This window comes from Grampus griseus (assembly GCF_964374135.1).
Source record: "Grampus griseus genome assembly, chromosome: 14".
In the NCBI taxonomy this organism is placed as follows: Eukaryota; Metazoa; Chordata; class Mammalia; order Artiodactyla; family Delphinidae; genus Grampus; species Grampus griseus.
The window spans coordinates 5054525-5070670 of NC_139008.1; the positions used below are offsets into that span (position 1 = coordinate 5054525).

Here is a 16146-nt window from a genome sequence, read left to right on the forward strand (position 1 = left end):
GTTTCCATTAGACACCGCCCGAGGAATGTGCACCTTAACCCTTGCTCTGTGAAGTGGAAAGGAAAAAAGTTTTTAAAAAAACTTTTCAGCTGGTCGAATAATAACGAAACCTGCTTTGGGATTGTGGTCTGACATGTGATCGTTGGAGCTCACTTTAATTACGATTAACAGCCACAAGGATTATGAGTCAGGGCTTTGGTTGGGCCAGCACTGCTGCACTCAAATCCAGTGACTCCCCACGGGAAACAGTGTGAGCATTCCCTGGCTTTCTCAAACTCAAAGTCCGGAGCTTCCTGATCCAAGGAGAAGCACAACAGGGTGATTGTGGCTCTTTTCCAGACCTTTGCCTTCCTTTCCTTTCCCACACAGAGATCAGCAGACAGCCATATACGCTTTAACCCAGCACTTCCACATTCCAGCTATTTGTTTACTTAGGTGTTTATTGGCTTGCCTTAATCATTCAACAAATATCCCCTGGGCATGGTCCATGTGTCCACACGGGGTTAGCCCCCCACAGAGAGCTGGCATTTGGGGTGGACATTTGAGGAGTCCGGAGAATTGGGGAGGCTCCCCCGTGCTGCCCCATCTGATAAGATTCAAAACAGTCCCTCTCATGCACAAACTGGACTCTGGGTGCATTCTCCGGAAGAGGCCAGCATTTTCCCAGCCTCCAGGCTTCTGATCATTGTCACTTCTACCTGGAAAGTATTTTTTTCTCTACCCTTTCTGCAGAAGGATGCTCTCCTCACGTGTTGGCTGAGTCTTGTCACTTGGTGGGAAGAGGCAGGCACCCAGGACCAGGCACCACTGCTTTGGAGAATTCCTACTGGAGCCACCCCCAGAGGACACGTGCACAGTTCCTGTCCTTAGGGAACTTACAGGGACAATAAAATATGGCAGCTGGGAGAGCAGTCTGTCCAGGGCCAGGGAGGGGCACTAGGAGTTGCTACTCATTTCTCCTGAGGTTGGGAGAGGCCTTCTTAGATGACATCATTCTTCAGGTGAGTCTCGACAGTGGAAAGGGAGTGTGCCAGGTGGCCAAGAAAGGACAGGAAGGGAACTCTTGCCAAGAGGAACAGCTTGAGCTCAGGAGCTGAACTAGTGGGTGCGAGGGGAGAGGTATTCTATTCTTGTTGAATTGAAATAAAAAAGCCCAAAGCTCCTTGGTGGCTGATAGGTCAACCTAAGAAGAGTCTAAAACGTCTGTTGCAAGTAAAAAAGGCAGAAGACAAAACAGGCCTATTTTTACACGTTTTGGAATACTGAGAAAAAAATTCAGAATGGATTCTGGATGCTTTTCATTATCTTCTTTATACTTCCCTTTTTAAAAAATTGTAAAATAATTGCTGGCATCACCTGCTGCTCACGCACTTCTTGGTCTGCAGGAGGCGCACCGGCGGCCACCCTCCCTCAGCCAGGGTGATGGGCGGGGCCTCCCAGGCCGGTGTGGAGCTGACGATTGGCGGGGTGGGCTGTCTATCACGGCGTCCCGCCCCCCACCCTACGTCACATGACGCAGCCCATCATGGCGGTGGGAGCGCGGCTGCACTGGCTCGCGGCTCCGCAGAGCTGCTGCCGTTGCTTCTGTTGAGAGGCGGCGGCGGCGGCGCAGGCGGGCGGGCAGGAAGGATGGTGTTTCTGTGGTTGGAGCGGTGGGTGCGGACCAGGATCTGGGCTGAGGTTTGGCCGAAACGACGTGTGCTCAGGAGCAGCCGGCGCGGGTGCCGCTGAGGCAGCGGAGGGAGACAGGACCGACTGACGGACGGACGGACGGAAGGCAACCCGAGAGCCAGTCTCCGGGGCCGCGCCGTGGGCGAGATGCCGGGGCCCCCGCCGTTGCTGCTGCTGCTCCTGGCCGCCGGCAATGCCGGGGCCGCGCCACTTCCGCAAACAGGTGCAGGTGAGCGGGCCCGAGGCAGGGACGGGGCTGAGGGGACCGGGCTGCGGGGCCGCTGCGACGGGGGTGTCTGGGAAGGAGGCTGCAGGCCCGGTCCGGCCTCGGCGCCGAGGAATCGGAGGGCCTGCCGGGGCGGGAGGCCCGGGGAAACGAGTGATTAGGGAGATTTTGCAGCAGGGACGTGTGTTGGGCGGGGGGGGCGGGCTGCCTCTCGAGGGCCGAAGCGGGGGCGAGGCGATGCGGATGGGGCTGGGGAGGACTGCGAGCGGGGCGGCAGCGACCGACCCCTCCCGGGGTAGACTGCAGCACCGGCTCTGGACCTGTTGCCTGAAGGTCCTCAGCCTACATCCCTTGCTGGCAGTTCTGCTTCCTTTTCCAGATGTCACCTGCCTCCTGTGCTTTTCTCACATCTTATAATAAGAACCGTTTCTTAGCCCTAATCATACTTAAATGCAAATGACTTGGAGAGCTGCGCAGAGTTTCCTTCGCTCCCTGTAACTTGTTCTGAAGTTGTAAATTGATTTTAGACGCTGTGCGTTTTATTCAGATTGAATCTCTGGGGATGAGAAGGAAACCACTCTATAAATATCTCTACTTTAGGAAGCCAGTGATTAGAGTAGCAGCCTTTGAATAACTATTGACAAAATGGCCCAAGGGTGATTGAAGTTTCTATTTTAGCTACGTCAGTGTGTGATTTTCTTTTTTTCTCCCCGTCGTTTTCGTTTGTGGTTTGTTTTCTCAGATAAAACTTCAGTCCAGGAAAGCATCTCAAGTTGGATAATTATTTTTAAGGAAAAAAATAATCTAGGCTAATTTACCATTATCATCTGTTACTTATCTTTGAAATGAGGGGAGACTGAAATTTCATAGAATCATGGAATTTTAGAGAGACCTTAAAGAAAATTTAGTCCAATTTCTTTCATTTTGCAGTTGAAGATAGTGAGGCCCTGGAGGTCAAATGACCTACCCAAGGTGACACAGCTAAATTTTAGGAGGAGTCACAACTTAAACCCAGGTCTTAGATTCCCCTAGCTGGGTGATTTTTCTGCTTTACCACTTCAGGTCTCTTATTAGCTGTTTAGAATACTCTTGAGGTCAAGAGTTATTTTAGAATGATGTTAGTTGGGTGCAGAATGTGGAAGGTACTGTCCCTGGTAAAGACATATTTTTCAAACACATCTACAATGGAAGCTAAATATAATTGTTTCCAGAGACACACCAGGTTACGTCATTGAGTGCCCTTTAGTTGGGTATAAACTGTTATCATTGTACCACGTAGTGTATTGCTAAATTTCTGCCACTGCCTTAGATCAAATATGCGTAAGGTGAATTCTGTTTTCTGACCTGATAGATAAGAAGAGTGAATATTATGAGGAATGTATAGGCAGCCCAGGTATGAGTCCCAGAAAGTACCTGGCAAATTATAAAAGACTGTAGGGAGAAGTGTCGATGTTGATATTGAAACATACTCATAGTGAAATTGAAAATTAGCACTAGAATAGGATAGTGGATAAAGATTGCATATGTGAAAGGGATTCAAGAAGTTTCCAGATGACTTTGCTCTTAATCGAAGTTTTACATATTTTGTAAAACAGATTCTATTTAGGAAACTTTGGAAATGTGGCTGCTTATAAAACCTTTTTTTTTTTTGGCTGAACCGTGAGGCATGCGGGATCTTAGTTCCCCGACCAGGGATTGAACCCGTGCCCCCTGCAGTGGAAGCTCAGAGTCTTAACCACTGGTCCACCAGGGAAGTCCCTATAAACCTCTTAATGTGTTTAGTCCCTTCTTTTACTATTTCATGGAGGTATGAATCAAAAAATTGAAGTTTTTGTTGGAGTGTTGTATGTAAAACAAAGCAATCAAGAAAATTAATCCACAAATAGAAATATTAAATCTTGGCATTAAAAAAATGTAAAGAACTATTCGGTGACTTGTAGCAGCTTTTGTAGATTTTCCCTCATGTCCTATTGCTTGGAGGGTGTATGGTGAGACGTGTGGCCTATGGATGACAAATACCTACTACGGTTAAATTACGTGGAAAAGATGCACAATCACACATAGATTTGGGAGTTTTTATTTCCATTCAGAAGGGATTGTTAATCCTGGTAACGGGGGTAGATTCTTGACCAAGAAGAGTAAAGAAACCTTTGAGCTAATCCTGATAAGTGAGCTCGCTGGTTAAGAAAGAGGAACCCCTCTGGAACATACATAGTAGATAAAAGAGCAGTTAAACATTGAAAACAACTATCAAGCTTTTGATTATCTGGGGGCCTGTACTCCTTACAAAGGGAGAGCTGGCCATTTTCAAATTCAGAGTAGATCCATTGTATATGGTCTTTGCCTCCTTGGCCTTATTCTGCTTAAAGTTCAAACTGGTTAATACTGCCTTGGAGAAAGCATGGCTTATCAACAGTAGGTTGGAAAAAATACTTGAATTGTATCCTTTGCCAGCCTGTTTGCATGGGGAAATGAGACAGTTAACTGAAATTCAGCATTTAAATCGAAGTTCATTTATCCCACGTTTCTTTGTCATCCAGAATCATTTCTAGGTTCTAAAGTTGAAAAAAGGTATTTACCCATTCAGTCATAGTAAGCTTTGTAAATATGTGGATTGCCTTTGCCCATCAGGCAAGAAGGCATTTCTAGGTTGAATTTGGGGGGGAGAATCTCTTTATCACTCTGAGAGTCCCTTATGTCCTCCCTGGTGGGGGGGGGCTTTCCTGAGAATCTGTATTTCTGCAAAGGCCCTTATTATATAGACTGAGATCCCGGTCCTCACTTAAGAAGCTTACGTAAAGGCAGGAAGTCCACTGTTTCACACACAGTTCAGTTACCAAACTAAGATTACAGTTAAGAAATTCTTTTTCTCCAGATCATAGTTATCAGACCTTTCTTCTCGGCAAATATTTATGTGCCTTTTGTAAGATTCTCAGAATTCACATCGTAGAGAAAGATGTTGTATGCGTGAAGGCATTCCTCTAAGTCCACAACTTGTTATTAATATTAGGATAGTGGTGAGACAAGGAAACTCACTTCTATTGTTCTGTGGCATATTAGGTCACAGAGTACAGAGGAAGCTTTTAGCAGTTCCAGATAAAGGACCTCACGGAAGTCTGTGAAGCCGGTGGGACTCAGCTACTGATTAAACAGCAGCTTGTGAAACCGGGGCTTTTGTTTTAGATTAAGCAAACAGGCTTGTATCTTGAAAAAGATTTCTGAAGTAAAGGAAGTGCTTTCTAAAGTGTGAATTTTTGTGTTTATTTTAACAGCTTCTGAGAGCTTTCCATGCAAATTCTTGTCAGGATATATGGCTCTAAGGCTTGAGATCTGATTTAGACTGGGAATGCTGTTAATTGCTTTCAGTAGGTGATATTTTGGGGTTAACTAAATATGTCCATTTGCATAGTAATAGGAAGTCTGTCCAGCAACTTGGTAGCTGATCAGCATCGAAGTTATCAGATCTCTACAGTTTTGCTGATATCGAGGTGCAGATGTGCTGACTGTTCATGCAATTCTCTTGAAATTTAGAGCCCTTGGGCCCTCTGTGCTCCTGTGGGCTGTGTCACTTAGAACAGCTGTACATATAATGAAAAACACTTCGTAATGTAAATGTCATATAGGGGATAGCCAGGGTTCTGAAACTGTTAAACAGACTGGTCCTCAAAAAAGTCCTTGTAGGTGGACATATAAAAAGAATCCACCTTTTCAGCTCAGTTGAGAGTAAAATTCATGAACCAGTCACAGGAGGAGCAGGCGTTGTGGCCAGAGCTTGGACTTTGGAGTTAGTCTGGGTGTGAGGCCTTCCTCTGCCACTTTAAAGCTTTTAAGACCTTGCCCAGTCCCTTGACCTCTCCAAGCTTCTTAGAATTCAACTATTAAAAAAGGATGATGATAATATTTACCTAAGGGGTTGCTGTCACGTGATAGCCATGCCTGCTACAGGTTTGGCCCTTGGCAACATAGATTCCTTCATTGCATCAGATTTCTTTGTAAATTTGGTGGGTTATCCTAGAATTGACTAATGGTGGGTGGTGTGGCTTCAAAGAAGGAAGTCACCGTGGTAGCTGCGTATCATGGAATGCCTAGAACTTATGGATGTAAGAAAATCTTTGTTTCTCAAAATAGCAAATTATATGATGGGTGAAGATCCTTGAGAGAGAAATCTGGCTTATTGAAGTATGATGTATAAGCTGGTAGTGTTACTTCTTTTTTTGCGGTACGTGGGCCTCTCACTGTTGTGGCCTCTCTCCGGACGCGCAGGCTCAGCGGCCATGGCTCACGGGCCCATGGCTCACGGGCCCAGCCGCTCCGCAGCATGTGGGATCTTCCCGGACCGGGGCACGAACCCGTGTCCCCTGCATCGGCAGGCGGACTCTCAACCACTGCGCCACCAGGGAAGCCCTACTTCTTGAAATTCATAGTCTTGGGGAATTATGCTAGAAAATTTTAAGATGATCTGGATTAGTCTGCTTTTATATAATAAACCTGTTTTTGAACATCGAGATGACTAAAACTCTTGCATGTGAACAATTGCTGGTTTTAATTTACTTAAAGGAACCACGGGCAATCTAAGTTTGGTTGATCCCAAACAAAATTGTGTACTCGCAGAAAGCGTCCCTGAAGGGAGCCCGTTCACCCAGACTGTGGTAGGACCAGCACAGTGCTGAGGCTTCCCCTTAGAAAATGTCATTTGGAGAGATGAATGTGGCAGACTTGCTTTCTCTCTCTCTCTCTTTTAAAATTACGTATTTTTGCAATCCTCTAGCGTTGCTTCACTCTTTGAAATTTTTATTTATTACTCAGACACGAGGAAAGGAATATTATAGAAAGGAGAAGCTGGACAAACGTTCCTGGTCTAAAACAAACTACTGTATCTGGGGTGGTTTTTAGATTCGAATTCCTGCTTTTCTGTGAATCCTCATATGAAGACACTGTAAGAAAGCTGAGGAGATGTGGCAAAACCTGTGTCAGAGCAAAATGTTGGAGTGAAGTATTTTTAAGTTGTAGTAAATGACCGATTTGGAACCATGCCTTGGCATTACAGTTATTTGCCACAAAGAACAGGCATATCAGAAAAATAACCTCAATATTTCAAAAGAAGGTTTTGTGCAAAGGTTAGCCCAGTGCAGAGATTCCAGATTTCATTGGACTTTATTGTGATTCAAGTGGGCAACATGAGAACAGCTGAAGCCGAATGTCGCAACGCAGGTGCCTGAGACACAACACGGTGAGCGCCTTTACTCCTCTGAAAGCCTCTGCCCACCCCCCCCACTGCCCTCCACCCTGACTGCAGAAGAGCGCTTTGTACTCTTCTGCTTTCCTGGAGCTTCAGAGGGGTAAACCTAGCATTTTATTTTTAACAGCATGGCAGATTTTGCATTTTACTATATTATATGTTTGTTTTAAAAGGCTTAAATTCCCATTACCTCAAACAGATGTGCCACGACCCGGTGCTGTGGTGCAGCTGGGGTAGCTCTGGGCACCCGGCATCTGACCCCAGTTTGCGAAGCTTTGGGCAGGGAGGTCGTGGCAACTGAGTTTCTGCTGTCCCAGCCTCCGCTCTCCCCCTCTCATGGCACTTTCTTAACAGCTAAATTGATCTGCTCGTGGTTTGCAAAATATCCTGTGCAGAGTTCCATCTTCCAGCGCTTCATATTCTGTGTGCAGTTGCCTGACTCTTCCCCTTGTATCTTTTAAGTGCTGTCATCTCTTTCTTTGTCTTTTTTTTTTTAACCTCTTTGCAGCCCCAGTTTCCCTACTGAGACCTTTCTCCTTGCCCAGGCTTGGCGATTGCCACCCCTGATGAACTCTTAGAGTGTTTCCTTGTGGGACAAGACGTTTCAGGGGATGCAGCATGAAAACGTGGGAATTTTCTAATTTATTTTCGTTTCGCCCTTAAAAATTTTTGACTTATGTGACTTTTGAGGGATAGAGTGTATTGGTACACTAATGCATTTGTATGACTTGTAAATAAATTCACATGAAATGGAAGGACTACGAAGAAAATTTACTGGTGGGTTGCGTCATCAAAAAAGGTTTGCGTTTGTTGTACTGGCCTACCACTTGCACTTAGCAAATACCACCTGTTTTTTTAAGTCCTGTCTCTTCACCTGGATTGTAAGCTCTGTGTCTCATCGCCTCAGTATTTCTCGTGTTTGCGTGGTTTTGAAGTTTGTGGGTGATGCTGAAGTATGAGAGAGATGGTGCTGGAGAACTGACTTCACCAGACCAGCACTCCAGAGCGTGCGTGTGTTAAAAGGAGGGGGTGTCAGCTTAGACCCTGTCATTGTCCTGCGAACTTCATCCAGCCCCAGTCCTTCACCTGGAATGAGGCCATGGATGGTTGTTTTATTTTTAGCCATAAACTTTTTCTTTTAGAACAAATGTAGATTTACAGGAAAGTTGCAAAGATGGTACAAAGAACTCCTGTGTATCCTTTGCCCAGTTTTCCCTTTTGACGTTGGTAACAACAAGTAGCCGGTACTCATACATTGTAACCAGCGTGCAGACTTCACTCGCATTGCTTCAGTATTTCCCTGGTGTCCTTTTTCCGATTCAGGATCCCACAGTGTGTCTGGTTGACATGGCTCCTTGGGCCCCTCCAGTCTGTTCCCTGTTTTTGATGATCCTGACATCTTGAGGAGTCCTGGTCAGGAGTTTTGTAGAATATCCCTCTGCAAAAGGGATGCATGTTTGATGTTTTTCTAGCTATTAGGCTGGGATTCTGTGTTTTGGGGAGGAAGACCACAGAGTTGAAGTGCCGTTCTCATCACATCACGTCAAGGGTGCGTGCTTTCAAGACTCCTAGTCCCTTGATCCCCTGGCCGAGGTGCTGTGTGTCAGCTTTCTCCACTGTCAGGTTACCCTTTCCTCCCTTCTCCGCGCTGCGCGTATGCACAGCCCGCACTTCATGGTGATGAGTTCCGTGCCACCTCCTTGAGGTAGAAATTACCTGGGTTTCTGTACAGGGTATTTAACTATTCTTCCCCATTTATTTCCTTATTCAATTATTTATATCAGTATGGACACATGGATATTGATTTTACACTTTGGGTTATAATTCAATACTGTTACTTATTTTGCTGCTTAAATTGGCCCCTGGGAGCCCTTTCAGTTGGCTCCTGTGTCCTATAGACATATGTCCATCTTTCTTTTTTTTTTTAAGCGCTTCCTTGTTTTCTGGCGCTGTAAGCTCACCTTGTATATTCCCTGCTCCGGCCCTAGGATCAGCCATGTCTCACGCAGCTCCCTTTATTGGAGAGCGATATTAGAAACCGACGTCTGGGCACTGGATTTGCGTGCTGCTACTGGCACATTTATAATAGGGTTTTTCTTTTTTGTTTGTTTTTATTTTAACATCTTTATTGGAGTGTAATTGCTTTAAAATGGTGTGTTAGTTTCTGCTTTATAACAAAGTGAATCAGCTATACATATACATATATCCCCATATCTCCTCCCTCTTGCATCTCCCTCCCGCCCCTCTAGGTGGTTCCAAAGCACGGAGCTGATCTCCCTGTGCTATGCGGCTGCTTCCCACTAGCTATCTGTTTTACATTTGGCAGTGTATATATGTCCACGCTACTCTCTCACTTTGTCCCAGCTTACGCTTCCCACTCCCCATGTCCTCAAGTCCATTCTCTACGTCTGTGTCTTTATTCCTGTCCTGCTCCTAGGTTCTTCAGAGCCACTTTTTTTTTTTTTTTTTAGATTCCATATGTATGTGTTAGTATACGGTATTTGTTTTTCTCTTTCTGACTTACTTCACTCTGTATGACAGACTCTAGGTCCATCCACCTCACTACAAATAACTCAATTTCGTTTCTTTTTTTGTCTGAGTAATATTCCATTGTATATATGTGCCACATCTTCTTTATCCATTCATCTGTCGATGGACATTTAGGTTGCTTCCATGTCCTGGCTATTGTAAATAGTGCTACAATGATCATTGTGGTACATGACTCTTTTTGAATCATAGTTTTCTCAGGGTATGTGCCCAGTAGTGGGATTGCTGTGTTGTATGGTAGTTCTATTTTTAGTTCTTTAAGGAACCTCCATACTGTTCTCCATAGTGGTTGTATCAATTTACATTCCCACCAGCAATGCAAGAGGGTTCCCTTTTCTCCACACCCTCTCCAGCATTTATTGTTTGTAGATTTTTTGATGATGGCCATTCTGAGTGGTGTGAGGTGATACCTCACTGTAGTTTTGATTTGCCTTTCTCTAATGATTAGTGTCGCTGAGCATCCTTTCATGTGTTTGTTGGCAGTCTGTATATCTTCTTTGGAGAAATGTCTATTTAGGTCTTCTGTCCATTTTTGGATTGGGTTGTTTGTATTTTTGATATTGAACTGCATGAGCTGCTTGTAAATTTTGGAGATTAATTCTTTGTCAGCTGCTTCCTTTGCAAATATTTTCTCCCATTTTGAGGGTTGTCTTTTCGTCTTGTTTATGTTTTCCTTTGCTGTGCAAAAGCTTTTAAGTTTCATTAGGTCCCGTATTATAGGGGTTTGATCCTCTGCTTCCTGTATCTAATCCTAGGTGTTGGGAAAAGAGAGAGAGTCAGTGAGAGATTTTGGAGGGACAAAAGGCCTCTAAGAGACAGATGACTTGGATGGATCCTGTGCACGTTTGACCCTGTCACTTGACCACCTTTTAACCGCCTATTAATACCATCGTAAATACTACACATCCCACACTTGTGGTATAGTGGTATTGGCAAGATGTTATTTTTATTTTCAGAGCAATGGATATTTGAAAGATTTTATTGACTCTCTCCAAGAGCAGCCTAATCTCTAAGAATAGGAGGGAAACCTTGTAAGCTTAAGGATCTACTTAGAGAGAATTATTTTAGGGGGCCTTTCAGCTTTGGAAATTGTTGAAAGGGATCATAGGCAACTCCTTTAATTGGTGAAAGTTCAGATAAAACGTCCAGTGGCAAGTCTCTTGGAAAGTACAGGGGGCTGTAGACTTGCTGTGATTTTTTTACGGAGCTTTTTGTTTCTTTTCATTTTTTATTGTGGAAAATTTCAAACATACACAAAAGTAGAATAATTAATATAATGAACCCTCATGTGCCTGTCACCCAGCATCAGCAATTTTGAATTTATGGTGAATCTTGTTCACGTGTACCTTTCCCACTGGCCCAGTGGCCCCCACTGTTTTGATATAAATCCCAGCCACGGTATCAAGTTCAGCTGAAATTGTTTCAGGAAAAAGTAAAGATGTTTTTATAAAACAGGATTATTTGCATCAAGATCACCCAGGTACTTGTAGAAATGCAGGTTTGGGGGCCCCCAAACAAACCAGCTCAGTTGGAATTCTGGATGTTGGCCCAGAAATCTGCATTTGTAGTACTTTTCAGGCGATTTCTCCAATCCCGAGACACAAAATATTTTATCTTCTACTAGAGACAAAATAATATCAGTTATTTAATAGAAATCTGTTGACTTGTGGAGCTAGTGAGACTCAAGGAAGGAAGAACAATTTAAAATTAAAAGATTAATGTCAACACCTAAAATCTGAAGTGCTCTCTGCTCCTGACCTCCATACGTGAGTATCATTCTGAAGAAACCTCCTGTGCAAAGTATGTGTGCTATAACCACAAAGGAATTTAAACAGGGTAGAACACACTTACAGCACTTAACCGCTCCAAAGACCTTTCCTTTCGTTCATTTTTTTTTTTTTTTTGGTAACTTTAGCCCCTTCTCTGGGAGTCAGTATGAATAATAACCTCTTTACATTTTATAAATCTCCTGTATAAATAATCAGTAAAAAAGAATTGTGAGCTGGTAGCCTGACAGTCAGATGCCAGTACTGTGAGCTGTGAACCTCATGGTGTAGATGTTCCTGCCCTGGCCTGCCAGGGTTCTGCCCACTGCAGCTCAGACCAGCAAGGAAACTAAGCTTGAGCAGGTATAACTCATGACATTCTTAGTTCTCCAGGTGACAGATGTGCATGCTTTGTGAGAGTCCCTGATTCTTGACCTGTACAAGAACTTGCGGGGTTAGTTTTTTCCAGTATAATAATACCATGTTGTTAACATTTTGCTATAAAAAAGTTTGTTTTTCTAAACTGGTTTATTTTGGAATAGCCTCGGGTTTGTAGCCCATTTTGTATTTTTCAACAGGTACTTTTTTTAAAGCTAGTTGACGTAATTTGATGTATTTTCTGTGGGTGTATTGATGTGTACAAAATATTTTTATGACGAGCTAAAGAAAGCAAACTATCTCTCTCTAAAACTGCTACAGAATGATGATTGTATAATCATTTGGGTTTGATTAAGAACGTCATAGGCCCGGGACTTCCCTGGTGGCGCAGTGGTTAAGGATCCGCCTGTCAATGCAGGGAACACGGGTTTGAGCCCTGGTCCAGGAAGATCCCACATGCTGCGGAGCAACTAAGCCCGTGCGCCACAGCTACTGAGCCTGTGCTCTAGAGCCCACGAACCACAACTACTGAGCCCGCATGCCACAACTACTGAAGCCCTCGCACCTAGAGCCCGTGTTCTGCAACAAGAGAAGCCACCGCAATGAGAAGTCCGTGCACTGCAATGAAGAGTAGCCCCTAGTCGCTGCAACTGGAGAAAGCCCGCGCGCAGCACTGAAGACCCAACGCGGCCAAAAATAAATAAATAAATAAATGAATAAAAAGAACATCATAGGCCCACACACTAGTACAGATAATTCTGGACTCTGTTTTCGTTTTTTGTTGGGTTTTTTTGGCAATACATATGCTTTGCATAGGAGAAAAGAATTTCATTCTAAGAATCTAGGATAGTGATTTTTGAGAGAGAAGTTGCTCTTATCCTAAAGTGAAACCACTAGAATTTAATTTTTATTTTTTATTTTTTTTTAATTTTTTAAGATTTATTTGGCTGTGTCAGGTCTTAGTTGCAGCACGCGGGATCTTTGTTGCAGCACATGGGATCTTTCGTTGCAGTGCACCGGCTTCTCTAGTTGTAGTGCACGGGCTTCTCTCTAGTTGTGGTGTGTAAGCTCCAGAGCGCGTGAGCCCAGTAGTTGTGGCACATGGGCTCTCTAGTTGTGGTGCACAGGCTTAGTTGCCCCACGGCATGTGGGATCTTAGTTCCCCGCCAGGGATCGAGTCTGCGTCACCTGCATTGGAAGGCAGATTTTTAACCACTGGACCACCAGGAAAGTCCAGAATTTAATTTTTAAAAGCTCGTGGTTTTTTTTTTTTCCTCCTTGAGGTCCATGTTCAAAGTCCATCCTGAAAGTGTCTTTTTCCCCTTTTTGCTACACTGAACAGGAGGCTTGAGTTTGATGTGATATAACTGCAGCCTTTAATTATGGCAGGTAAATCTCTAAGACATTTTGGACTTAGAAGACAGAGGAGGATGAGTTTGCAGTCATTTTGCACATTTAAAATATCTACTCTAACCAACCAGTAATTGTAAAATTCTGTAGTTTCAGCTTATTGCAAAACCGAAGGTTGTGATCTACTGGTTACCTCTCAGATTAGCCTCTGAATTTAAGTTTAGCGTGTTTTTCACGCTGCAGATTCTTCCTCAGAACCCTCAATAAATTCAACCTGCGCTCCTTTCAGAAGGAAACAAAAATCCCTCTTCCTGGTGCTACCTGGCAGTGTGCCTCCCTAGAATGGTTCTGTGTCAGCAGCAAGTGTTACTTTCCAAGGATGCAGGCTGTAGCTTCCAGGCGCAGAGCCCCACTTGACTCTGACTTCAGACTGTAATTAAAATGCAACACCCGGACACTGATTACAGGTGAGGCACTGAAAAATAACAAACTTACCAAAATAGTCCCCTGGGAACACTCCACCAGAGGCCTGATGCGCAGTGCAATCCAGAAGTCTGTAATTTAACTTCGTTTGCTTTAAAAAAAAAATTTCAATAAAAGATCTGATTACCAATTTTCACTGTAGAGGCACTTGGAGAACTCATGCAGTTTTGGAATTATAATCCTTTTGTATAGAATTTTAGAGCTGAAATGCCAGTTTACAGGTGAGGGAACTGAGGCCCAGAGATGTGAAGCAGTAAATTCAATCCCGTACAGCCTGTCAGAGGCTGACTTCATTCTGGGTTGAGGTGATCTGACATCCAGTCCACCCTGTTCTCCGGTTCACTGCCTCGTACTTTCAGGAAAACTCTTATTAGTGTGATGCACACGCATAGACTGATTCCAGTTATTTTTCCTTTGAATGTTTATTTCTATTTATTATCTGAAAGTCCTGAGTGAAATTTAAAAATATTTATGATATACTTGATTCTTGAAGTACTATAGATAATTCCTTATTGAATTAGGAAACGTGCTAACTTCCATAATTAGGCTCACAAAACCACATTCATATTTAATTTTTTTTAATTTGTAAGAGCAACAACTTCCACCTATGAAGTGATTGGCACTGTTTAATTAAAGGTGATTTAAAAATATTTCTGACTTGAAAGAAATGTAATCGTACACTTGTAAACATTCGCTTGTGAACATGAAAAATACTTAAACACTGTGATTAAATAAATGCTTTTGTGGAGGTGTGGACCACGTCTAGAGTCTGCTGGAGGCTGTGGATCCCAAGAAGAGTGCTCGTGAGCAGATAGTTTGTGTGTACTTGGAAGAGTCACAGGCAGGTGTCAAGAAATGTAGACACGTCATTTTCCTCCTTGTGCTCTCAGCTCCTTTTTTTTTTTTTTTTTTTTTTGTGGTACGCGGGCCTCTCACTGTTGTGGCCTGCGGAGTGCAGGCTCAGCGGCCATGGCTCACGGGCCCAGCCGCTCCGCAGCATGTGGGATCTTCCTGGACCGGGGCACGAACCCGTGTCCCCTGCGTTGGCAGGCGGACTCTCAACCACTGCGCCACCAGGGAAGCCCTCTCTCAGCTCTTTAAGACCACCTCCTTGATTGATGCCCTTGATCCCATCCTGCCTCATCTGTTGCTTCCCTTCAGGGCTCAGTCAGCAGCAGCAGTAGCTTCCATATTTTCTCCTGGACCCTCTCTCTCAGTTCACATATAAAAGATGACAATTTAATGTATGTATTTTCCCACATAGCTTTATTCTACTTTTGAATAACTTTATTAGTGTAAGTTCTCGGGAGTAGTTAAAAAAAAAAAGTGAACCATTCTTATGTTTCTTTTGCTACTAATCACCATATTTCTTTCCAAGACACTTTTTTTTTTACATCTTTATTGGAGTATAATTGCTTTACAATGGTGTGTTAGTTTCTGCTTTATAGCAAAGTGAATCAGTTATATATATACATATGTTCCCATATCTCTTCCCTCTTGCATCTCCCTCCCTCCCACCCTTCCTATCCCACCCCTCTAGGTGGTCACAAAGCACTGAGCTGATCTCCCTGTGCTATGTGGCTGCTTCCCACTAGCTATCTATTTTACGTTTGGTAGTGTATATATGCCCATGCCACTCTTTTGCTTTGTCACAGCTTACCCTTCCCCCTCCCCGTATCCTCAAGTCCATTCTCTAGTAGGTCTGTGTCTTTATTCCTGTCTTAACCCTAGGTTCTTCATGACATTTTTTTTTTCTTAAATTCCATATATATGTGTTAGCATACGGTATTTGTCTTTCTCTTTCTGACTTACTTCACTCTGTATGACAGACTCTAGGTCCATCCACCTCATTACAAATAGCTCAATTTCGTTTCTTTTTATGGCTGAGTAATATTCCATTGTATATATGTGCCACATCTTCTTTATCTATTCATCCAATGATGGACACTTAGGTTGTTTCCATCTCCGGGCTATTGTAAATAGAGCTGCAATGAACATTTTGGTACATGACTCTTTTTGAATTATGGTTTTCTCAGGGTATATGCCCAGTAGTGGGATTGCTGGGTCATATGGTAGTTCTATTTGTAGTTTTTTAAGGAACCTCCATACTGTTCTCCATAGTGGCTGTACCAATTCACATTCCCACCAGCAGTGCAAGAGTGTTCCCTTTTCTCCATACCCTCTCCAGCATTTATTGTTTCCAGATTTTTTGATGATGGCCATTCTGACTGGTGTGAGATGATATCTCATTGTAGTTTTGATTTGCATTTCTCTAATGATTAATGATGTTGAGCATTCTTTCATGTGTTTGTTGGCAGTCTGTATATCTCCTTTGGAGAAATGTCTATTTAGGTCTTCTGCCCATTTTTGGATTGGGTTGTTTGTTTTTTTGTTATTGAGCTGCATGAGCTGCTTGTAAATTTTGGAAATTAATCCTTTGTCAGTTGCTTCATTTGCAAATATTTTCTCCCATTCTGAGGGTTGTC

At 43.5% G+C, this 16146-nt stretch overlaps 1 protein-coding gene across 1 annotated transcript in view; it reads left to right on the forward strand.

The window, feature by feature from the left end:
• Positions 1-1811: 1811 nt before the first annotated feature.
• The window catches only part of LMTK2 (lemur tyrosine kinase 2), an 81090-nt gene continuing 66755 nt past the window's right edge, over positions 1812-16146 (forward strand). Inside the window, exon 1 of the mRNA XM_082671105.1 lies at positions 1812-1900. Coding sequence (XP_082527231.1) covers positions 1819-1900 — 82 coding nt within the window. The 5' untranslated portion in view covers positions 1812-1818. The remainder of the gene's footprint in view (positions 1901-16146) is intronic.